General features: G+C 40.7%; 3 protein-coding genes across 6 annotated transcripts; 2 read left to right on the top strand and 1 right to left on the bottom strand.

Annotated features, from left to right (window-relative positions):
• The first annotated feature begins 615 nt into the window (after nucleotides 1-615).
• Nucleotides 616-7,729, top strand: sh2d5 (SH2 domain containing 5). Of its 2 annotated transcripts, XM_077573610.1 has the most exons (10): nucleotides 618-791; nucleotides 1,760-1,825; nucleotides 1,906-1,986; nucleotides 2,102-2,173; nucleotides 2,749-2,895; nucleotides 4,579-4,779; nucleotides 4,858-5,044; nucleotides 6,225-6,330; nucleotides 6,465-6,624; nucleotides 7,121-7,729. In XM_077573610.1, exons 2-10 carry the CDS (start codon nucleotides 1,775-1,777, stop codon nucleotides 7,337-7,339), a joined length of 1,224 nt encoding a protein of 407 aa, XP_077429736.1. In that variant the 5' UTR covers nucleotides 618-791; nucleotides 1,760-1,774; the 3' UTR covers nucleotides 7,340-7,729. The 2 variants fall into 2 exon arrangements, with proteins under 2 accessions (XP_077429735.1, XP_077429736.1); XM_077573609.1 differs by having other exon boundaries at nucleotides 616-791; nucleotides 4,579-5,044.
• Nucleotides 7,730-7,829: 100 nt separating this feature from the next.
• kif17 (kinesin family member 17) lies at nucleotides 7,830-17,088 on the top strand. 3 transcript variants are annotated; one of them, XM_077573607.1, is made up of 15 exons: nucleotides 7,830-8,105; nucleotides 8,669-8,908; nucleotides 9,343-9,489; nucleotides 9,674-9,775; nucleotides 9,997-10,186; nucleotides 11,092-11,547; nucleotides 11,687-11,757; nucleotides 11,853-12,018; nucleotides 12,774-12,841; nucleotides 12,928-13,049; nucleotides 14,188-14,416; nucleotides 15,319-15,577; nucleotides 15,688-15,746; nucleotides 15,830-15,953; nucleotides 16,808-17,088. In XM_077573607.1, exons 2-15 carry the CDS (start codon nucleotides 8,678-8,680, stop codon nucleotides 16,951-16,953), a joined length of 2,370 nt encoding a protein of 789 aa, XP_077429733.1. In that variant the 5' UTR covers nucleotides 7,830-8,105; nucleotides 8,669-8,677; the 3' UTR covers nucleotides 16,954-17,088. The 3 variants fall into 3 exon arrangements, with proteins under 3 accessions (XP_077429733.1, XP_077429734.1, XP_077429732.1); XM_077573608.1 differs by having other exon boundaries at nucleotides 7,830-8,124; nucleotides 15,833-15,953; XM_077573606.1 differs by having other exon boundaries at nucleotides 7,830-8,124.
• A 1,297-nt stretch (nucleotides 17,089-18,385) lies between these two features.
• On the bottom strand, nucleotides 18,386-24,409 carry LOC144056642 (specifically androgen-regulated gene protein). The gene is made up of 4 exons (XM_077573605.1): nucleotides 24,271-24,409; nucleotides 21,525-21,655; nucleotides 20,953-21,130; nucleotides 18,386-19,996 (listed from the first exon to the last, which is right to left on the bottom strand). Exons 2-4 carry the CDS (start codon nucleotides 21,627-21,629, stop codon nucleotides 18,963-18,965), a joined length of 1,317 nt encoding a protein of 438 aa, XP_077429731.1. The 5' UTR covers nucleotides 21,630-21,655; nucleotides 24,271-24,409; the 3' UTR covers nucleotides 18,386-18,962.
• Nucleotides 24,410-24,803: the final 394 nt, after the last annotated feature.

Genomic DNA, 24,803 nt, shown 5'->3' with positions numbered 1-24,803 from the left:
TAAACACATTTCAAAAAAGAAGATACACGGCGCTGAGTTATTTTCTTTTCATGTCTGCAGTTACCACAAAACAAAATTGACTTATTTTGAATTTTGTTGAAAGAGTTCTACAAATTAATGGACGTAGGAAAAACAAAAAAAAATGATTACAGGAGTAAAATGTTATTTCAAAAATATTGTATATGTTTTTATTTACAATCAACAGAATTCAAACATGGACAAATTATTTGGATTAAAAAATGGGACTGCAATAATTACATTGATCGAATAAAACTTGTTACTAAAAAGAAAATGTAAAATAAAACTACTAACTAGAGAAAAACATTTCAACCCTTGTAATGGAATGAAACAGTGTTTTTTTTTTAAACTACAATTACGAGATTAAAAAAAAACCTTTTTATTTATTTATCTAGAATTAAAGGTAATTAGCTGAAATTGTAAACTAAACATAGTTGGACACTAAAGTTTACGAGAATATAGTACATCAACGCATCTTATTAAAACCAAACAGCACATTAAAGTTTAGCCGTGAGCCAGAGAAGTATTAGGGGGCGGAGTAATTCCGAATTCCATCCCGTGTAGGTGTGCTACTTCCGCATTCTGACGCACGACGTCACTAACCGTTAACGAGTAGCAACGCGAGAGCGGCGAACCGACGGTCAACACACTACGACACAATTTAGCCCGGACACCCGTCCTCCTCTCCTCCACCCCTACAACCACCAACGCGGCGGCTTGAGCAGCACACCTGGGCCGAAGCACCACCGGAGCTTGGACGTCAAGGGCTTCAGGTGAGTGAGGGCGGTGGAGGCGTCGACGAAAACGGCCTCGTTTTGAGAAGTGGAGGCAGTATGAGAACTTTTCGTGTTGAGACGCGTTGGTGTGTCTTTGCGACTTTTAATTTTTTGGGTCATTGACGAAGAGAAAGCTTGGCTTAAATGTCTAAATTACTTCCGTCAACGTCTTATTATCTATGTGTGCGTCTGTGTAACTTACTTGTGCGTAAATGTTTGTTCTGGTGATTTGTTTGTTGGGGTGGGGAAGGGGGGGTTACACATTTGACCACATTTGATTCACACCATTTCCTTGCTCTCATAATGCTAACGGGTGAGTCCGACTCTACCCCACCCCAGTTTCTACCCTGGACTGGTCACAGCGATTCAAAATACTCATTTAGAAATAAAAAAAAAATCATTGCCGCTCATGTTTGGAGTCTTCAATGAAGCTAACATTCATGTGTGTGAAATGTGGGATAAAGCCAGAGTACCCCGTGACCTCAAAACTGTAAGGCGGGCATGTTAACAACTTATGCTGTGTTACCTTTTTCTTTTCTTTTTTTTTCTCCAAATCCTTCAATTGTGATCAATGTGTATGTGCGTGTCTTTAAATGGAAATAGTATTAATTATTTTCAAGCTAAATAGGAATTTATGTGACTACTTTAGGAGCACAGCATAAACTTGGACATAACACTACAAATCAGTGTGGCGCACTTGTATGTGTCATGGCAGTGCACCATCAGAATGGAAATGTAGATTAAAAAAAAAAATCCAATGCTTCTCAGTTGTCAGATAAAGTATCTGTCAAACACGCAATTTGGATATAAACAGTCACTGCCTTTTTATCTCTCCGCATTCCTCTTCCGGTTTGATTTAACGAGCTAACGGTGATGAAAACCGCTGGACTCCTTCCAACGCGTTGTTAACTCGAATGATGCTTCCTCTTTGTATGTTGACGAGTTATGTGTGCGTGCGTGTGCAGAGATCGCCAAGTGTCATGGGTGAAGCGGCTGCCAGAGAGGATGGCGCAGTGATACGATCCGCTGAGGTCAGCACATTTACTGCATCAGTGCACTTACGCGCCTGTTTGTTTATTTTGACGCTTAACGCTGTGTATTGGCTTCAAAGTACGCAGGCTCGTTTCTGGTGGACGACAAGTGCCTGGATGACCAGATGGAGCAGCTGCACAGGAACCTGAAGACCCTTAAAGTAAGTTCAAAACTTTTTCTTTTTTTTTTATCCATGGACATCATAAAACCGTTCTGAAACCTGACTTGGTTGAATATTTTTACGGTTGATGGAAAGCTGTACTTTCTGCTCTCAGACATGCAAGAAGAGGCCCGTATCCCTCAAGTTCTCCGTCAAAGGCGTGAAAATCTACGACGAAGACGAAACGGTATGGAGTTCTTTTTTTTTTTTACCCTGGAGAACCCAAGAACCCTTTTCTTCTTTAGAAAATTATGAATTATACATTAAATGACTGCTATAAGTTCACTGAACACCCAAAATATATGTTTTTTCAATTTTAACCCTTGTTTTTTGAACTAGCTCAGAGTTGCTAATTTATCAAAATATATATATAAAACATACTCCTAGGCATTCTGCAACATAATATGAAATTGATTAACAAACAAATAATAATTTTACCATCTGATGGTTTGCTGAGAAGATGGTTTTGTTTGGATTGATTTCCAGCTCAACAAAACAGCATGTTGCCAGCCATCTTGTCACCACCACTCTGGCTCATGTAAGTGCAATATTCATCCACTAGATGGCCCCATGCAGGGGTCAGAAGTGGCACTCTGGACTTTTGAAGTTAAATTTGTAAAAAAAAAAAAAAGTCTTTGTTATTTGAGTAGCAGAATTTATAGGGGCCAAATTTGACCCCGTGGGTTCTCCAGGGTTAAATTGATTTATTAGCATCTGCACTCAGCAGCATTTGTTTAGTTGAACCTGTCGTCCGGCCTGCAGACCCTCCTGATGGCCCACGCCCTTCGCAGAGTGTCACTGTCCACCGCCCGGCCCAGCGATGCCCAATTTGCCTTCGTCTCCCACAACCCGGGCAGTGTCGACGCCCAGTTGTACTGCCACGTTTTTAGAGCCCGACACGCCAGAGCCGTAAGCGACCGGCTCGCCCACCGACATCTTCTTTGTCACCAAAGGTCTTTTCAGAACATTTAAAAATTGTATTTTCTAAGTCCATGAGTCTCATTAAAAATGTATATACATAGTTCTGTATAACAGCTTTTACACAAAGAGGAGACTGGCGCTTGTCCATAGAGCGGTGTGCAATAGGCATTGAACAAAGCTTTTTAAAACTTGGTGTATTTGTCGATAGTGACGGCGCAACACTAAATCTCAAATTTGAGGACAATCGGGATAGGGGTTTGTGAGCTACGGCCTGCCGAATTTGGGCATTTTGGGCAAAAGGGGGCGTGGCCACCTTCCTATGAATCTCAGGCTACCTGGTCAATATTCACAAAACAGGTATTGTTGGAATGGGAATTCAACAAGGATTCCAAATCTGCTATTTGCTTTTAAATGATTGGTGGATATTTTAGTAACTTGACCTTTTGTAGATGTCAAACGTATAACTAAGGAGTCAAACTATGGAGGCTATGGATACTTTGACCAAAAAATTTTACATCTCTAGAACTTTATTTTAGAGAGCGTGAAACATTACATTTCATGAAAAATGTTAAGGTGGTGTGAACCACAAGGTCAATTTCAAGATCAAATTATAGGTGAAAGTTATTAAAATAGGCACCAATCTTATAAGTGATTGCAGATTTGGAATCTCCGTTGAATTTCCATTCATTCATAGAATATGCGTTTTGTGAAGATTGACTCGGTAGGTCCTGAGATATAAGGTTTCAAAGGAAGGTGGCCCCGCCCCCTTTTGCCCAAAGTGTCAAAACTCGCTGGGCCGTAGCTCCCAAACCCCTGCTACAATTGACCTCAAATTTCAGATTCAGGATTGTCCCATCACTATCAACAAGTGCACCGAGTTTCATTAAGATAAAAATCTGCTTGGTTAAAATTGTCATATTGTTTGGGGTGATTTGGCATGGAACGATCCACAGGGCGTGAACATTCATGATCAACATTTAAGAACACAACATTTTTAGGAATGGCCAGTTGGGCGCCTCCTTTAGCTCCAGCAACTTGACAAAATGGTTGCACCTTAACAAAAGTTATCCAGAGAGGTTTAGAGAAGATTGTTTTGATGTATGCGTAGAAAATAGTAGGGGTGTGCCAAAAAAATCGATTCTCATAAGAATCGCGATTCTCATTTAGTACGCTTCAGAATCGATTTTAAATGTGCCCAAATCGATTTTATTTAAATTATTTTACACTGTCTCCCCTTTGTTTGTGTGTGCCATTATTGCGAGCGCTGTTCATGTTGTATTCGATTTGGCCACTTAGGGGCAGTGTGGTTCCACGCGGTCTGATACACTGTTAAATTGTAGCCACATTATGAGGGAAAAAGGAAAAAGTCACGATCAAATTATTCCAATAAAAGTTGTTTTTTTTTTGCAGCGTGGAGCCGTTGTTTTGAGTGATAAAAATGCTGCGAGCAGCGCACTAATTAGCATTAGCGAGTCAGACTGGAGTAAATCATTAAGATTCCTTGAACATCTATAAATTGAAGCAAAAAATAGCATTGTCAGTCAAATCCCGTCCTTAAACGAAAATCGATTCTGAATCGAATCGCACACCCAAAAATCGAAATCGAATCGTGAGACATTCAATGTTTCCCACCCCTAGAAAATAGCATGACCGTGCCCCCTCTCCTTTCAGGCCCAGTTCCTGAACCTCCTGCTGTGCCGCTGTTTCCAGTTGTCGTACTTGGAGAAGCACCCGGACGAAACCCAGGAAGTTTCTTCCGGCTCCGCACCTCAACGTAACCCGTCGCTTCTCAACCACGGCTTCCCGCTCAGTGTCAGCGCCCTGGTGTCCTTCCGAAGAGCTCCCTTTCGGGGCTGGATGTTCGGGTCCAAGGTCTTTGAGACAAAATGTTGTTTTTTTTTCTTGTTTTTTATCGAAACATTACTGACAAATTTCTTTGCCCGTGTGCAGAAACACGACAAGTGCTCCACCGAGCAGCAGCATGTCAGCCCCGACGAGGTCTTCCCAACCTCCTCCCCGTCCCTGGTCCGCAAGAAAGCCATCCGCAACAAAGTTCTGCGCTCCGGCGCGTACCGCTCGTTCACGTTCACGCCGCTCAAGCAGCGCCACGTGCAGGAGCGCCTCAACGCCTCACAAGGTGGGCCCGCTGTTCAGAAGGCGCTCGCCAGGTTCAGGGACTTGATTAGGTAACGCCCTCCGTACTTGCTTGCTTGCTGGGGAGAGCACGTGGAGGTGTTCAGGAGATTTTGCAAGGCTGCCACGGGTTTGGTTTTCTTATCGTTGGATGTTTGGTTTCACTTTTTGGGAGTGCACTGATTGCCACAAAATGGCGGCAATGCACTTTTTACTATAAGGCAAAGCTATGAATCTCCTCCCTTCAGTTCAACATGATCGGTTGGCACTAAGGTGGTGGCCAAAGTACTGGAAGTGCGAAAACACCAATTGTCAAACAATGCGACCTGATTAATCGGTTAATTTTTTTAATCACCACTGAGGAGAACAAACAAATGCATGCTGATGGGGTGAAGACTCTCCAAAACTTCCACGAAAAACAACCCAGGCTCAACTTGGATCCTCACTGACAAAGATTTTCGGATCTCATTTGACCTATACCATGTTAACATACTTCCTTGACACCAATTACTATTTTTTAGTCAGTAGGGGTGTTAGAAAAAATCGATTCGGCACTATATCGCGATATTATAGCGCGCAATTCTCGAATTGATTCGATATGCGGCCGAATCGATTTTTAAACATCAATTTTTTTATGGGAATATTCAACAAAACGTCTTACTTAGGATTAGGATTCACACATTAAGCATGGAAAAAAATTATATTAATGGAACATTAAGCCTTAATATTTTATTTCAGTGCTGTTCAAACGTGAAACAGACTGCAACCTGTTTGTTAAATGCATTTTCAGATAAATAAATACATTTTCATACAAATCTTACAGTGTTCGTGTACACGTTTACTGATTAGTATTTTCTAAATTTGAGTTAAAAAAAAAAATCACAATAATCAATTTATAGATTCACATCGGGATTAATCGATATCTAATTGAATCGTGACCTATGAATCGTGATACGAATCAAATCGCCAGGTACGAGGCAATTCAAACCCCTATTAGTCAGCCATCTTGTGGCATCTTACAATGACTGCAAAAAAAACAAAACAGAAATAGGTGGTCAGCAAAAAGCTGAGGGTAGGTTCCAATAATAATAATAATAATTCAAAAAAAACATGATGTGAATAGCCAACCGCAAATATGAAATAGTCACTGTACGTACGGATGTCTTCTCTTGTTCGTGAAGTAGAAAAGGACCAAGAAAAGACCCTGGCAAGACGATCCCGGACGCCGAGCTTGGCCGAAACCGAGGAAGCGCTGGCTCAAGCTGTGTGGTGCTGGGCCGGTATTGCAACGTGAGTGTACGCTTTTAAAAAAAATTATTATTATTTACAGCGACATCTATTTGCGAGAGCAAAGCCCGAGTTGGAGCGATAAGAATGACATTTTATACAAGATCTCCCCTTTCCGTTTCCCTTTTGTGTCGCAGTGACAGCAGCTACTCCCTCCTGGCTGATGACGTTTTGGGATCCTACCTCCTGTGCCCGCACCCCAAGAAACCCAAAAGTGGATCCCTCATCATTCGTTTCCCATCTGGCCTCATCACACACCTCATTGAAAACACGCGTAAAGGGAATTTCCTCTTGGAGGTAGCGTGCATGCCATGTACAAATCGTATTACTTTATTCCCATCATTTGAGTCTCTTCATTTCATTGTTTTTTTTAAATATTTTTTTATGGATGCGCTGCTTCCACTATTTGAATGTTTTGTCCAATCACATTTCAGCATGTGTTGCCATGTGACTCTAATCTGCCCAGAGCCTTCAGTAGTGCTGATTAATGTAATTTAAACTGTTAGCTATTTATTTTGTCCTGAGAAGGCCAAAACGCTAGCCCTCCATGACAGCATTTTTTCCAATCCTCTGATTGGTTGATTTGTGCAAAACTTGTTATAGCCGAGTTGGACTTGCAAAACAGACTTAAATACATTTAATAATCAGCATGTCTGGTGAGTATTGAATATTGATTTCCGTTTTGATTGTAAACCGCTCCACTTGCATTTCAAAAGGCAAATTATGACTAACTGCTCCATTTTCATGTCAAAACTAAACACACAGCGATGCTTTTGTCTTTGGAATGTGGCAGAAGTGCAAAACCGAATTCAGTTCCCTCGCAGAGCTGATTGAACATTACACGGAGAGCCAGGACGGGCTGCCGTGCCGGCTGAGCTGCGCCCGGGTCAACCACTGCTACGAGTGGGAGGAGGAAGACGACGCCACAAAAGCCCGGGAGCTGCGCAGGAGCCTGAACAAAAGCAGATTGCAGAGGATAGCGAAAGGAAAAGGGACAACTTTTGGACAATAGAAGTGGTCAAATGCTAACCCTTTTTTTTTTCCGTTTTTTTGCACGTCATCCTTCACTAAGTCACGTTACGTGTGGTGGGACATTTCAAACTTTATTAACACTCAACGCACCTTTGCATTTACCCTGTTGGCACTTCGAGCATCTGTAATATATTAGGTCATTTTGTCAAAGCTGTTTTTGTACTTGCTGCTTTTACGTTTTAATATATATGTGTGTATGTTTTTTTTTTTATAAATCGAGTTCCACACTGTTTTAAGGCATGTACCTGTCCTTAACATATTTGCTCAATTTTTATGGAGTTCTGTTAAGAGCTCAGTTTGTTAAAGCTGATGGCAAAGCTGTTTTTCCCTCCGTTGTCAAGATGATGCAAATATATTTGTTGAAAGTGAATTGTTTTGGTTGGAATCATTAACAATAACATTCGTAGCACTTGTCAGGACACCCAACTGCTGTATAAATGTTATTTTAATGCTTTTACACAGGCAGGCACATTATTGTATTATTCTGAGCGATCAGGCTGCCTTTAGCAAGATGGCCGACCGGAGCTAGCCAGGTGGCTAGGCGTTGCTAGGCAACGTCCAACCCCGCTGCTGAGTGGGAACAGGAATGGCAAAATGAGACCTGCTGCTACGACGACACACGAGAAGCGGAAAACAAATTATGTCTTTACTCGCTCGGCTTTCTTTTGTTACCGAGCGAGTTATTTTCCTCTGAACTTCAGCTGACGTGTTTTTGGAAGTGGAACTGCTTGCATCAAGTTTTCAAGGTAGTTGCCAGTTGTTCTGGTGAGTGCTCACTTTATATCGGCAGATATGCTCCCTGACCGGCCACTATATTAGGTACACCATAAACTGCGTAGAAAGAAAAAAAACATCTTCCGTTTTGATTTGAACTTTTGTGTTTGAATCTTACTGACAATAACATTAATATTTTTAATAATTCGACCTTCCTGTAGCCCAATTAGAAACTACAACCTTATAAATTCTAACGGCGTTTGTGTAAATGGAGCGGTAAAACGACGTGTGTTTTGATTATTGTTTGGCTTTTTTATGTGATGCTAACCTGCAACAGAGGACATGTGTGATAAGTTATAACCATTAAGAACCGTGCACCATATAATCAACAGTAAAGTACTGAAGTTTTCATAACCTGAAAAGTAAGAATACTGTGTGTATGACTATTTCTGTTATATGAATGACAACTTACTTTCTGGCATCCATCTTGTTCTGCCTTTCACTATACGTAGCTGACATAAACAAAGATACAGTATATAATTTCTCCTAGTCAAATGAACAAGTTTGGGCACATTGTGACTTTCCATCCTTCCAGGTGGCTGACATGGGGTCAGAGTCCGTGAAGGTGGTGGTCCGGTGCAGGCCTCTGAATGACAGGGAAACAGTTGCGGGTTCCAAGATGGTGCTGACAATGGACCTGCAGCGCTGCCAGTGTTTCATCAAGAAGCCCACGTTAGCTGACGAGCCCCCCAAGCAGTTCACCTTCGACGGGACTTACTTCACCGATCAAACCACGGAGCAGATGTACAACGAGAGCGCCTATCCATTAGTAGAGGTGAGCTTTTAGCTAGAAATAACAACATCTGAAGGTAAACAACATACCACTACTTATCAAAAGCTGTGACTATCAGCTAATGCTAATATGCACATCCAACAAAATTCAATGCAGCTCTGCTTACTCTTTGACTTTGACGTGACAGCAATGGCTCGTGGGGGTGTGTGGATATTTCTGCATTTCTACCTCTTTTTTTTTTTTTTATCTGGTTGACAGTTGTTTGAAAGTGTCTCTGGATCTTCACCTTGTCTTGCTAATCAAATCATGGGCATGGAAGCTTGGTGCCGGGTTTTCACCCACGTTGTCTAAAATAGAAAACAAATGATTTACTTGGTTGCACCCTCAAGACCAAACTATTTCCATGCCAGCAATTAAAAAGTAAGTTTAAGATATAATATGTGCCTTTTGACATGAAATACACAATTATCTTACAGGGGGTCACAGAGGGATACAATGGCACAATATTTGCTTATGGCCAAACTGGAAGCGGCAAGTCCTTCACCATGCAGGGGGTGTCGGAGCCCCCGGCCCAGAGGGGAGTCATCCCACGAGCCTTTGAGCACATCTTCGAGAGCATTCAGGTGGATTTGTCAGCACGCACACCACTTACGAGAACATGAAAATGGGATATGGCAAATTGAATTACCCACAAGTGTCAGTGACAAAAAAAAAACATCCCAATACATCGTTTTCATCTTATTATTATGTCTGATATGATAAACATGTTGCCCATCTACTATGTGTATTCCCATGTGTGTGTGTCAGTGTGCAGAAAATACCAAGTTCTTGGTGAGGGCGTCCTACCTGGAGATTTACAACGAAGAAATACGAGACCTCTTGGGCAACGACACCAAGCAGAGATTAGAGGTTTGTGATGTCGTTTAACATTAGAAAGTCTGTGTGTGGAGTACAACGATAAGAAACACTTGCCGGCCAAAACATTAAGTACCCCTAGCATCTTACATTGTGTGAGCCTTAATGCTTAAGTGTACTGCACATGTTACCACGGTAACAAGGTTGTTACACAATCTTGAAGGTCACGCTGTTTGAACAAGTTGACAGAGTGTTTACTTTTTTTCTGCGGCCAGCTTAAAGAGCACCCGGAGCACGGTGTGTACACCCGGGACCTGTCCATGCACACGGTGCACAGCGTGGCCGAGTGCGAGACGGTGATGGAGCGCGGCTGGCGCAACCGCGCCGTGGCCTACACCTTGATGAACAAGAACTCGTCTCGCTCGCACTCCATCTTCAGCATCCACCTGGAGATGTGCCGCACAGGTCAGGGCATACGCACCTAACTTGTACAAACTCATCCTTTGGCTTTTTGGGCGAAAAGATCATGAAATATAAAGAACCTTATAGTGCCTCTGTACACACTAAAAACACTTGGGTAAAAAATAACCCAAATTGGATCAAAAAGGCACTAACCAAGCTTTTTGGGTTATTCACTTAACCCCAAAAGTTGGTTCAAATGAATAACTCTCAAAACAACCACCCAAAATGGTTGCTTTGTGGGTTATTAATTCAAATTGACCCATATTTTTGGGTTAAATAACTGAAAAAATTGGGCCGGTTCATTTTTCACCCAATTCAATTGGGTTATTCAATTAACTCAAACATTTTGGCCAAATGAATAACCAACAAACCAAAAAACAATAAATTGACAATTACAAATTTAAATAACTCAAAAAGTTGGGCCATTTCATTTTTGACCCAATTCAATTGGGCTATTTAATTAACCCCAAAAGTTGGTTCAAATGAATAACCCACAAAACAACCCAGCAAATGAATAGCCAACAAAACAACCCAACAAATTGGCATTGAGAAATTTAAATAACTCAAAAAGTTAGGTCATTTCATTTTTGACCCAATTCAATTGGGTTATTTCAATTAACTCAAAACATTGGTTCAAATGAATAACCCACACACAACCCAACAGATTGGGCGGTTTTGTGGGTTATTGATTTAATTTGACCCAACTATTTGGGTTAAATAACTCAACCAAATTTGGGTTATTTTTGACCCAACTGTTTTTAGAGTGCAGGCTCGTTAAGGGGGCAGGTGCTAAAGCAAACAAACAAACAGTATATCTATATTTATCTATATTGTTTCCCCGTGACCTTGAATAGGACAAGCTGTGCAAAAACTGCACAGCGACCCTCAGCGTGGTTGTCCCTCCACAGACGCAGCAGGCCAAGACCACCTCCGAGCCGGGAAGCTCAACCTGGTGGATCTGGCGGGAAGCGAGCGCCAGTCCAAAACGGGCGCGACGGGCGAGCGTCTGCGCGAGGCCACCAAGATCAACCTGTCGCTCTCCGCCCTGGGCAACGTCATCTCGGCCCTGGTGGACGGCCGCTCCAAACACGTCCCCTACCGCGACTCCAAACTGACCCGGCTGCTGCAGGACTCGCTGGGCGGCAACACTCGCACCCTGATGGTGGCCTGCCTATCGCCGGCCGACAGCAATTACGAGGAGAGCCTGAGCACGCTGCGCTACGCCAACCGCGCCAAGAGCATCCAGAACCGTCCGCGCATCAACGAGGACCCCAAGGATGCGCTGCTGCGGGAGTACCAGGAGGAGATCAAGAAGCTGCGGGCCCTCATCTCGGGCCAGCTGGCATCGGCTGCTCCCGTTTTATGTGAGTAGACGAATTCTCATACTTAATAAGAGTACACTTTCCTTCAAACTCATCCAACCGATTCATCGCCACTAATCCTCACTAAGATCTGAAACAGTGAAAGTCAAGCCAAGCATTTTCTTTGTGCCCCCACTTCAAGCTGCGATGCCCGAGCACCAAGCAGAAGTTTCCCCCAGCTCCACCGACGGCGACAAGGAGAAGATTAAAAAGGTAGCTCTCAGCAGAACCTTCCCACGCTCGCATATCACTTGTCGTCGCCGCCGCTGTCGTCCCGTTGGAGCTGATTTACTACTCTGGCCTTTCAGGACTACGAGGAGAGGCTGGCCAGGCTGCAGGCCGACTTCAGCGCCGAGCGCGAGTCCAAGGCCAAGCTGCAGGAGGATATCGCAGCCCTGCGTGCCTCCTATAACAGCAAATTGTCTGGGCTGGAGAAGATCAAGTCCAGCAGGGGGCGCTCCTCCCCAAAGAATGGTGAGATGGAACGTCTGCCCCCTGACAACTGTTAAGTTTTCAGTGACAGCAAGGAATGTTGTAAAGTGCTGAAGCGAGCCTTGTTACAAATAGCAAAAAAAGCACGAGTAATTGACCCCAGTTGAAAAAAAAAAATGCTTATATTATTTTTTCTAAACTATAAATATAGCACAAAGTGGGGGCTGAACAATTAAAAAAAAAAAATCTAATTATCCCCCCCTTAATATTGTGATTGCGATTTATTATGCGATAATTTTTTTCAAGGTTCTCTTTCCAATGTTTTTTTTTTTTTTTTTTTACAGACACAAGAAATAAATTAATCTTTATTACAACAAACATTATCAGATTTATTATATGTAAATGTTTTGGTCTTACGTGCGAAAATAAAAGCATAATAAACCATTAATTAATATGAAACAGTTTATCCACTTCAGTTAGAGTTGTGAACTTGTTAATCACTTTGACAACTTCACAAAATTCTGCCAAACAAATGCGGCATAAATGCAAATAAAATAAGGTTACGGTACAATGATCATGCAAAATCACTACAACGTTTCATGAAATGATGACGTGTGAACATTACATGTGGGACTGCACTTAACCACTGAACATAGCTAGACACTATATAAATAAATAAATAAATAAATTATGCATAAATATAAAAAACAACATGAAACTGTTTTGTTTTTTTAAATTGCAGTTTTCACAAACTGATCAAAAATACATAATAATTTTTTTTTTGCTTTCTCTCTTAGCACAAGAGAGCTCCAGCCATGTGACAACAGAGGACAACACCAACACCTCCCCCAGCGGCACAAATCAGGTTCACACACTAGATGAAAACCGTCCTCCAATAAACATGTCTAAGGCCAACTTTTGCATGAATTCTTACTGTACGTTGCGGTGTAGCTGAGCCAGTCTCCTGCGCCACGTGCTGCTGCGGTGATCCAATCAAGTCCAGATGGAGTCCCAGATGAGTCGCCTTGTGTCAGCACAGCAGGGGATGTGGAGCAGAAAGAAGCCCTGGAGAGGTTGGTGGCCAGCTGCCGTGTCTTCTTACCTGCAGCACTAATGCCAGCACGAGTAGATTGCAGATCTCTTACCCTAAAGAACCTAATTTGGATCATCATCAAATTAACTCATTTATTGCCATTGACGGCTATAAACGTCAAAAATTCATTTGAACTATTTCTATTAGTTTCACATTTTTTTCCCACTTTTGTTAACAAGAGTATGAAAACCTAGATTTTTTTTATTGTACATTTAGAACAGATATAAAATGTGTGATTAATCGTGAGTTAGCTCAAGCGATTAATTAATATTAAAACATTTAATCGCCTGACGCGATTTAAAAAAACAAACAAAAAAATTATTAACTCATTCACTGCCATTGACATTTATAAGCGTCAAAAATGTATTTGAACTATTTCTATTAGTTTAACATGTTTTTCCACTTTTTTACGAAATTATTAAAAAAAATAATAATCGCCTACGCCCTTCATTTTTAATCATCTTTCCTTTAAAAAAAAAAGTATATATATTTTTAATTTTTAATAATCTTTTCTTTTTAAAAAAGAAAAAAGAAAATATAAAAAATTTGGGGCGTCAGGCGATTACATTTTTTAATCATAATTAATCAAATGACTTCACTAGTTAACTCACAATTAATCACACATTTTATATCTGTTCTAAATGTACAATAAAAAAAATCTAGGTTTTCATACTCTTGTTAACAAAAGTGGGGAAAAAAATGTTAAACTAATAGATATAGTTCAAATGAATTTTTGACGTCTATAGCCGTCATTGGCAGTAAATAAGTTAAAAATTAGGGGCATCAGACGATTAAAATTTGTAATCGTAATTGATCGCATGACTTCAGTAATTAACTCACGATTATTTATATCTGTTCTAAATGTGCAACAAAAAAAATTGTTTTCATACACTAGTTGACAAAAGTGGGAAAAAAATGTCAAACTAATAGATATAGTTCAAAAGAATTTTTGACGTCTATAGCCGTCATTGGCAGTGAATGAGTAAATAGCCACAGCTGGGCAGTGACTGAAAGTTTTTGTCGTTGATGGACTTTGCCCTCCTCATTCATATTGTTTGTATATTCCTATACTATATTTTCCATAAGCTGTTAAAACGGAGGCCTTGTCTCTCGTGCAGGCTGCAGAGGCTGGAGCAGGAGGTGGTCGGCGGCGAGCAGGCCCGCAACAAAGAATTCCAGCAGAGGAAGCAGCAGAGGAGGAAAATGGCCGATCAGAGGAAAGCCCAGCTCATCAAAGCGTTGTCGGACAACAGCGAGGAGAGCGACAACGTGCTGTACAGCGTCTACAACTCTATTCAGGAGGAGGTCCATGCCAAAGGCCAGATGTTGCTCAAGGTCCAAGGAAAGGTCGGTCAGTGCACGCGCACTCGCCAAAAAGCATTCGGTACGAATCTAATATCTTGATGAGGTCCAAGACAAGAGTGCTAAAAAAAGAAAGAAACGCTGTCAATGAGGAAACACCATTTGTGGTATCAAAAGTGCCTGAAAATAAAGAATAATAATTATATAAAATAGACATCCTTAAAAAATACGTAAATATAAAATATATATTGTACTCTGAAATAAAAAAAAAAATTAATATAAATGTAAAATACAAAGCCAAATATTGTATGATATAGAATTCTGGCAAAAAAAAAATTTTTTTATGTACGGTCATTTTTAAATTATATTTAGGGTTGTAAGCTACTATCAATTATTTAAATAATCGATTCATCTGTAAATGATTTTTTTATTGATCAAAACAATTGTATGAAAACAAACATTTTGAAATGCCCATCCTTTATTCAAAAACAGTGCATTATGTGAATATTAATAATAATAATAATAATAATAATAAGATGGTTCATCCAGAGGCAAACGTGTTCCCAAAGTGAAATCAGATATTTGCAAATATCTTATTTTGATTAAACACACAGATAACCAGCTGCTTTCGTGGAGGAAGGACTATTTAGATTGGAGAATATTTACTGTTAAGAGAATTGGGATCGTTTTAAGATAAACAAGGTCCTTAAAATGGCTGTGATTAATTATTAAAATAGGTCCTGAATAATCGATTGTTGGACCTCTACATATAATATAGTGATTACTATTATTATTATTATTGCTTTATTATCTATTATATATACTATTTATGGTAATATACTGTATATGTAAATGTGATCAAATAAGTAATTTTGTTTTGGCTTTTGGTTAAACATCATGCTAATTAAAGATGGCCAAATCCACACGGCCCTTTTCCCCTCCATCAGCTGAAAGTGGCCAAACTGGAGATCCGTGACCTGCAGGCGGAGTTTGAGGAGGAGAGGAACGACTACCTGGCGACCATTCGTCGGCTGGAGCGCGAGGGCCAGCTGCTTCACGACCTGCTGGAGCGCATGGCGCCGCTGGTTCGCCGCGACTGCAACTACAGCAGCCTGGAGCGCCTGAAGCGAGAGGCCGCGTGGGACGAGGAGAGCGCCGCCTGGAGGATTCCCGACGTGACCGTCCAGAGGACCACGCTACCCTCAGGTGGGACGCATGAGGAGGATGCTACAGCTTTTTCCTCATTACATTACATTTCCTATACTATATTTTCCATAATATTTAAGGCGGTATTGAATCCCTATTGTGTTTCTCAGCTGTGCCTTCAAAGCTCTCCTCGGCCAAAGGCCCGGCTGGCGACACCGAAGCGTTTGTGGTGAGTTTTTGGTGGGGCTTCCTGCGACCTGAAGACCCCACAACCCCCCTCCCGCCCGTCACAAACGTGTGTTTGTTCCCCAGCAGGTTGAGGAGGATCGCTACAAGGAGCTGCTGGACCGCAGCGACAGTGAAAACATCGCCAACACTTACTTCAGATGCAAGCGGGCCAGCCAGCTGCTTGCGGGCGAAACCGCTTCGGGACGCGGTAATTTTTTTGGGACTTTGGATGTTTTATGATAAGAGTCCTGCCGCCAACAGCCACCAATTGACTAAGTAGCAGTCCACCAAAAATGTTTGTAACAGCTGATATTAATTTACAGAAAATAAAAACACTTGAATATTGTTTCAAACTCCTTTTATATCAGGATCAATTCAACAGTGCCTACAAACAAATAATTTCAAAACTTTTTCCATTAATGTGACCAAACACGTGTTTTGGAGATTTTGTTACAGTCCGATGAAACCAAGGTTGGACTTCATTATTTGTTGTCATCATTTAGAAAACAGTTCCAAATACCAGGCAATATTAGCACATAAGCGTCAGGCTTCTTCTAGAAAGGAAAAAAAAAAGTTAGCAAAAGCCTACTAGAACATCTGAAATTTGTGATAAATCAGAGTCCCTTTAAATGGCGGCAGGTGTGTGCTGACTCCCATTTTAAAACAATTTTGAATGTGATTGTTTAATTCAAAACACAGGTAAATCTCAGGTATGAGGGTGTGCACACTTATGCAACAACATTCATTATTTTCAGTTCCCCTCTTAATTTCGCAGTACGGGTTATAGGTCACAGCAAAAGTGGTTAAAGTATTTATCGTGGTTATCCCCCCCCCCACACACACACAAAAACATTGCATCTGAACAGGGGTGTGCAGACTTTTAATATCCACCATAAGATCCTCACATACATTAAAACCTCAGTCAAGATTATTTAAACTTCCTTGAAGCCAATGATTGTACTACTTTCCTATTGAAATATAGCTGCATAAAAATAGATGAATGTGTGAATGATGTATTTCATTCAAAGAATCTAAAGTCAATAACTCCGCCTTCTCCCACAGCCGCCCACGCCCCCTCCCACGGGCCACCCCACCTCAGCATCAACGCGAGCCTGGACTCCGCCATGCCACGCCCCTTCCGCCTAGAATCCTTGACCGTCCCGGCGTCCGGTGGTAAGGCCAAGCGGAAAAAAAACAAATCTCAATAATGGAAGCAAGCGATAGGACACGATGAGCACAGTAGTCTGACTTTATAAAGTACTTTTATGAATTTGTACACCAAATATTTGAATCCTTTTTTTCTTTTATTCCTCTAATAAAAACTAAAAGATGTTTTTAAATAATATACATGTTGATAATTTAATTAAATGTACAATATTTAATAACATTGGCAAGTGGCTCTGGGAGCTACCAAATGGTAATGCCGTCTGCTGGCTCTCGGGTAGCAGTGAACAATTAAAAAATATATATATATTTTTAAAAACATTAACTCATTCACTGCCATTGATGGCTATAGACCTCAAAAATTAATTTGAACTATTAGTTTCATATTATTTTCCACTTTTGTTAACAAGAGTATGAAAACCTAGAAAAAAATGTATTGTACATTTAGAACAGATATAAAATTTGTGATTAATCTTGAGTTAACTAGTGAAGTCATGTGCTTAATTACAATTAAAAATTGTAATCGCTTGATGCCCCTAATTAAAAAAGAAAAAGAAAAGATTATAAAAAATTAGGGGCGTCAGACGATTACATTTTTAAAATTGTAATTAATCGATTAATCACAAATTTTATATCTGTTATAAATGCACAATTTAGGTTTTCATACTCTTGTTAACAAAAGTGGGAAAAAAATGTGAAACTAATATAGTTCAAATTAAATTTTGACGTCTATAGCCGTCAATGGCAGTGAATGAGTTAATAATCTTTTCTTTAAAATATTTTTACAATTTTTAAAAAAATTTTTTTTCTTTTTTTAAAGAAAAGATTATTAAAAATTAGGGGTGTCAGGAGATTCAAATTTTCCTTTTTGCATCAGTGTCACATTGCAGAATTTGGCCTGATTTGATCCTCCATTGTAGAATATGAGTTGACAGTGAGAGAGACGTGTCAGTTTCAGAATTTGACACCGTAGAAATATAAGCCACTGATAATGACACCCCCCCCCCCCACACACACACACACACACGCACACACTTTCCACCCCCATCGACCGAACCCTGCACCTCAGCCAGCGATAACGCCGACCGCAGAAGGCAACAATCGGCCATTGCGGCTCCACCGGCATTACATAACAAGCGCTCAAGGAAGGAATTAAAAGTCAAACACGCAAAAGGGGACGCAGCGGTCAGAGAGAAAGAACCGTCTACTAACACGCGTGCCTTGTTCAAGCTAATCTGATCATGGAAAAGCAGCAAAGTAAGACGAGTAGTAGGACTACGTAGAAAGTCAAACAATCAGTGACTCCCAATATCTGCAGTCAAACATTTGATTTTTCACACAGAAGAAATCGACTTGACTACTTTTCAGTCTTAACTCATTCACTGCCATTGACGGCTATAGACGTCAAAAATAAATTTGAACTATTTCTAGTTTGATTCCCCCCCCCCCCTTTTTGTTAACAAGAGTATGAAAACCTAGATTTTTTTTATTGTACATTTAGAACAGATATAAAATTAGTGGTTAATCGTGAGTTAACTATTGAAGTCATGTGATTAATTACAATTGAAAATTGTAATCGCCCGACGCCCCTAATTTTTAATAATCTTTTCGTTTCTTAAAAAAAAGTGAAAAAAAGAAAATATTATTTTTAAAAATGTCTAGGTTTTCATACTCTTGTTAACAAAAGTGGAAAAAATAAGTTAAACTAATAGAAATAGTTCAATTAATTTTTGACGTTTATAGCCGTCAACGGCAGTGAATGAGTTAAGGTGAAGTCCAGAACGGATGGACACTTTAAACAAGAGTCGTAAAATCTCAATCTGTGACCTTTACTTCAGCCGAGGTCCAATCCGAGGCACAGGCGTGGACCCTGAATTTGTCATGGAATATCAAAATCCCGTAAACATTTGCTTTCGTGCTCTACTAGGAAACAAAAGGTCATAAATGAGCTGCAACACAACAGGACATTGTTGGAAAAACCGCACAAAAAGACGGAGAAAGCAAAGAGCTGCTCCTTTAAATTCTTCAACCTCGTGTGCCAAGTGGCCTCCGCTTACTCGTGCGACTCGTCTCTGAGCAGCCCCAACTTCCTGAGCGCCTCTTTTCTGTCGGCGCCCATCCCTCGCACCATCATCACCGTGTACGCCACAGAGCTGGACCCCTTGGGGGCGACCGGCTGATCCTCCGGGACGGTTTTGAGTCGCGGCTCGGGATGGTTAATCTCGTTTTTGCGCTTGACGAGGGTCGTGGGTCGTTCTGGACCGGCCCCTTTCAATTTGTTGGCTAGTGACGTGGCCTGTTGGTCGCACCTGGAGTGGTGGTGGAAACTGGCGCTGCTGTGTAGACCCTTGCCCCTGGGCCCAGGCGGGCCCGGGGCGTAGCAAAACGAGGGGCTTCTCAACGGAGTGATGTTGGTGGGACTTTTTGAAAATCCGTTTCCCACGGAGGGGCGAGACTCGGGGAGCTCCAGTCCAGCAGGTTCTGACTGTTGGTCTTTGAGGAGGCCGAGTTTCTGCAAAGCTTCCCGTCTCACCGCTTTGGGGTCCGTTGCGTTCTTGAGACCGTACGATGAGTTTGAAGCAGGAGTCGCTTCCTTTTCTGTCTTGTCTGAGATATTGGAAGGAATTCTTTGGGGTTTTTGCGCAACAGGTGGCGGGCCTGTCCCGGCTCTTTCGGACCTTCCAGCGTTTCCATTGTTTGGACCTTCTGTGGCGGCTGGAGGGCGTTGGAGCAAGTCTATGGTGTGATCGACTGTGGGACACAACGGTGTTTTCTTTGTGGAGGCGCTCCTCCGCAGGTAAACAAGTGCATCGTGGGTCAAAGGTCCTCTTTCCCCCGTTTTCACCAAGTTGTCTTTGGGTTTGGTTGCCGCGACGTTGACCTCGAAGGGTACGTGAACTCCGTCGGGCTTGCGGCTGCCAAATGAAAGCGACTTCTTCACGTTAAGCTGAATACCAGATTTCACTTTTGGTTCCGAACTATTGGAGCCGCTCGCCAAAACAAACGGTGTCGGTACAAGGTAGTTCTGTATGGGTTTGTTCTCCACCTTTTCCCTGATGGCTTCCATAGAGTTGTGCTTCTGAAGACCTAGAGGACAAAAATAGATTTGTTCGCAAAGAAAGCCAAGATGACAGAAAATAATTAACTCGTTCACTGCCATTGACGGCTATAGACGTCAAAAATTTATTTCTATATTTCTTTATTTCTATTAGTTAAACATTTTTTCCACTTTTGTTAACTTTTGAGTATGAAAACCTAGAAAAAATCTCCGTATATTTAGAACAGACATAAAATTTGTGAGTTAACTATTGAAGTCATGCAATTAATTACAATTTAAAAAAAAAAAATTGCCTCAAGATAAGAACCCCACTGAATTTGAGCAGTTTGATTGGCTAAGATGGCTGTGGACTGTAGTCAAAGTTTTACATCAGTACAGGTTCTTTATCCACTTTTCACAACTATAAACTAGAATGTGATGATTATTGTTTTAAGTCAGTTGATTTTTAACTCATTCACTGCCATTGACGGCTATTGACGTCAAAAATTCATTTGAACTATTTCTATTAGTTTAACATTTTTCCCACTTTTGTTCACAAGAGTATGAAAACCTAGAAAAAAAAATATTGTTCATTTAGAACAGATATAAAATTTATGATTAATCGTGAGTTAACTATTGAAGTCATGTGATTAATTACAATTTTTAAAAAATGTTATCGCCTGACGCGATTTTAAAACAAAGAAAAGATTATTTTAAAATTAAAATTAAGAGCGTGAGGCAATTGACATTTTTAATCGTAATTAATCGCATGACTTCACGAGTTAACTCACGATTAATCAAAAATGTTATATCTGTTCTAAATGTACATGTACAATAAAAAAATATGTTTTTATGCTCTTGTTTACAAAAGTGCAAAAAAATGCTAAACTAATATAAATAGTTCAAATGAATTTTGGACGTCTATAGCCGTCGATGGCAGTGAATGAGTTAAATTGTGAATTTCTTTGAAAACTTCTGCAACTGTCGCCGAGAAGATTTAGCTCACCATTGAATCTGGTTTTGCTCATGGAGGCTGACAGGTCCGCCAGTCTGGAGGCCAGGCTGCCAGGATCGGGCAAGAGGTCCACTTGGTCGTCCTCGGCGTCCAAAGACTCGATGGTCTCCTCCAAAAACATGAGGCAGGCTTTCTCCTCAGCGGACAAATGCTCCAGATGATCATCGCTCTGTAATGGAAAAAAAGATTAGCTCTTTGACTGCCAAAAACGTTAAATAACGTTTAGTAAAATCCTATGGAGGAGTGCCAAAGACGTTAAAAGACGTTTTTTTTCAAAACAGGTGAAACTAACCATTTTCTATTGTTGATTACTCAAAAACGGAATAAGGTAGAAACAAACTTTTTTTTCTGATGGAAGATGAGAGTCCAATCTTTTTTTGGCAGTATGTGCGTTTCCATAGTCCAAACACATAATTTTCTATGGACCTTGAAAGATCAGTCAAAATGCTTAAAATCGGCTGGCACCCACGGCATCCCTTTTCTGAAAACGTCTGGCAGTCAAAGAGTTAACATATCCCCAGTCTGCTTTTCAGTTTGCAGACGTTTGAGATGACGAGACTTACGGAAGCAGATTGTCCGCTGACAACGCTGTCGTAGCTGCCGGCGCTGTCCATTTCAGCCAACATCTCGAGTCCAGTCCCACCGGGCCAGGTGGCACTTTTTGGCATTTTTATCCAAAAATGGCCGTTTCACTCTGTATATGGGGAATAAGTGACAGCACAAATAATTTATCTATTTTTTTTTGTTTAGATGTGTTTTTAATTAGGGGTCCCTAATGTCTTTGAAGTGGATTTATTGGGTACTGATAAATGTCAAGTCCGAATAGCAGCGGAGGGTCCGCCCGTTCCTGACAGACAAACAGAAATTTTGCCTAGTCCAAGTGTTTCTCGTTGTTTCGCCAGTTGCTTGTATTTAAGTTTCCTGCTTTCTTTCTGTCTTTGTCGGTTCATAGTGGTGAGTTTTTTTGGTTCCTGGTTTCTTTAGTACTTTGAGTTGAGGACATTATTGGTTTTGTATTTAGATTTCCCCCCAGTACACTTGATAGCAATTTTTTTTTTGGGGGGGGGGGGGGGTACTACATCACAATGTTGTTCGTCTCTGTGTGACCTGTGATTGGCTGGCAACCAGTTCAGGGTGTACCCCGCCTACTGCCCGAAGCCAGCTGGGATAGGCTCCAGCAACCCCCGCGACCCGTGTGAGGAAAAGCGGTTAAGAAAATGGATGGATGGACATCACAATGTTCTATGATTAGCTATTTTTAGTACAGGCCTATCAGCTTATGTGGCCTTTGGGGGGCTACCTGGTGCATTTAGATTGCAAAATTTGATTTAGATGCAAATTACTTTCTAAAACCAAACCTACTCTTAACCCAAGATTAGAGTTGGGTAAAGACTTAGGTCTTACATTTAACTCATTCACTGCCATTGACGGCTATAGACGTCAAAAATTTATTTGAACTATTTCTATTAGTATAACTTTTTTTTTTTATTTTGTTAACAAGAGTATAAAAAAATGATTGTACATTTAGAACAGATATAAAATTTGTGATTTCTTTTTTTTTTTATCGCTTCAGGCGATTACATTTTTTAATTGTAATTAATCGCATGACTTCAATAGTTAAGTCATGATTAATCACAATTTTTTATATCTGTTCAAAATGTACAATCATTTTTTTTCAAGGTTTTCATACTCTTGTTAACAAAAGTGGGAAACATTTTTAACTAATAGAAATAGTTCAAATGAATATTTCACGTCTATAGCCGTCAATGGCAGTGAATGAGTTAAGGAGTTTTTACTATAGTAAAACTACCTAAAAAATAAATAAAAACCTTACTATAAACTACTTAAATATATACTTTAATATATACTATATAACATAACCTAACCTGACCCCAACCCAGTCTGCAATGCAGTGAAACCGTAAAAAGTGAACTGCAATACGTTGAGGAACGACTTAAGTTTGTCTACGGGATGACGGTGCATCGTAACCCGGCGTTTGTGACAAAGCATCTAAAACTGGCATGTGACTCGGATTACAACACACACGCCTCCCCTAATCGTTCATTCACAGCCCCCACCTGCGCCACACACTACCTGTATATTATATTACTACTAAATCTATTTGCTGTTGCGAGCAGACTGCGGCACAAAAGAACATTTGTCCTCATTGGTTTTGGCGGCTTTTCAGCTCCTGGGATGGAAAAGAGTGCTCTTCATTGTTCACACGATGCGACCTCCGGCTGTCAGGATGTGGACGCGAGATAACGTTTAAAAAGTGTCACGGGGCTTATGCAAATAACAAGTGCGGCCTTCCAGATGAATGGTGACATTTGGCGGAATGGCGACATAGGTTGCATCCTTAAGGATTCATGTAGGATTTATTTGCAATCATCAGTAAGTATGCTGGGAAAAAAATAAAAAATAAGCATGCTGCCCATTTTGATTGTTGCTTCTGCACATCACTCATCAAACACCACAGAATAATCTACTCATCCAATGACTTTAATGCAAAACTCACATTTAGATCACATTAGATAACCTTCACTAGTCCCACGAGTGGAAATTTTGCATCGTTTCGACAGCAATGGCCTACAATTGTCTTGTCAGCCCCGACATCATTTGCCTGAGCAGATTGCGGAGGAAAATTCTTCATAACATAATAATTGGTCATGATCGTCTTTATCAGACAATTGCTCAAATTTTATTGGTGTGTGTGTGTGTGTATTCCGCTTAAGATAGTTTCGTTTTTAAATTGACATTAAGATGGAATGAAAAGCCTTTAAAAAGCTAATAATTGGTGTGCTTTTCTAAATTTCTTTTTTATTAAGAGACAATAATCAGTTTTGTCATGTTTGTTTTTTATGTATGCTTGGTTACTATGGCTACAGGAGATGTTATGAAAAATATGATCATCTTTGAGTCCACTTTCAGGGACATTGAGTCAATTTTAAAATACAAAGACTCAAAGAGAACTTATTTTAAATTGAACCGGCGTCATTTACTTTGCATATGTTGAACCTAATGCTGTGGCCACTGAGTGTGTACGTCCACAATACGATTAAAAGGGGCGGATTAAACTAACGAGGAATTCAATGTCCTACTTAATCAATACCGAAGCACAATATTAACATATGGGTAAATACTGTAAATACTTATTGGCATCGTTTAATACTAACAGTGATGGTGAAGACCAAATGATAATATTGTTTTGTACACACGTCCTCGATATAGAGACTAATACAAAAGACAGACGTTGTAACTAACTTTCATGGGAAGGTTTCACGGATCCAAAAAGAAGAAAAAAAATACCTTTATGGCGTTTGTGTTCCATGTTGTCATTGTTGTCGTTTCGGGCGAAAGTGCTCCTCCTGAGCTCGCTGTCAGTGCTTACCTGCGCGAGGGGCTAAGCTGCCAGCCAATCATTGCGCGCCGTACCAAGCGGTCAGCCAATCAGAGTGCGTTTTAAAGACGCGTTGTCATGGAAATAAGCTGAACATAAGCCCTACTACTACTGCTGTCCTCAACAATTATAGAGGCGAGTTGGCCCCAAAACTAGGACAGTAAATGATTTAAATGTGGACTTTTAAAGCTGGATATGGGAAAGCATGTTTTGTAGCGCACTTTGTAAACAGTTGTATAGGACCAAGCTAAACGAATTGCTCTTGATGTGCTTTTGTTTCGAGGGTGACTGTGATGTCTTGCAAATGAGTATTTCAGATGGACGGACAGAAGTTAACGTTGGCTCAAGTGAAGCATTCAATAGTTGTTTTTCCATCAACCCATTTTTATTCGAATTTTGAAGAAATGCGAAAATAAAACGGAATGGAAACGCTAGAAATTCG

Source organism: Vanacampus margaritifer, chromosome 8 (genome assembly GCF_051991255.1).
Source record: "Vanacampus margaritifer isolate UIUO_Vmar chromosome 8, RoL_Vmar_1.0, whole genome shotgun sequence".
Taxonomy (NCBI): Eukaryota; Metazoa; Chordata; class Actinopteri; order Syngnathiformes; family Syngnathidae; genus Vanacampus; species Vanacampus margaritifer.
Note: the sequence above shows the minus strand (reverse complement) of the source record. Positions and strands in the feature narration are given on the sequence as shown.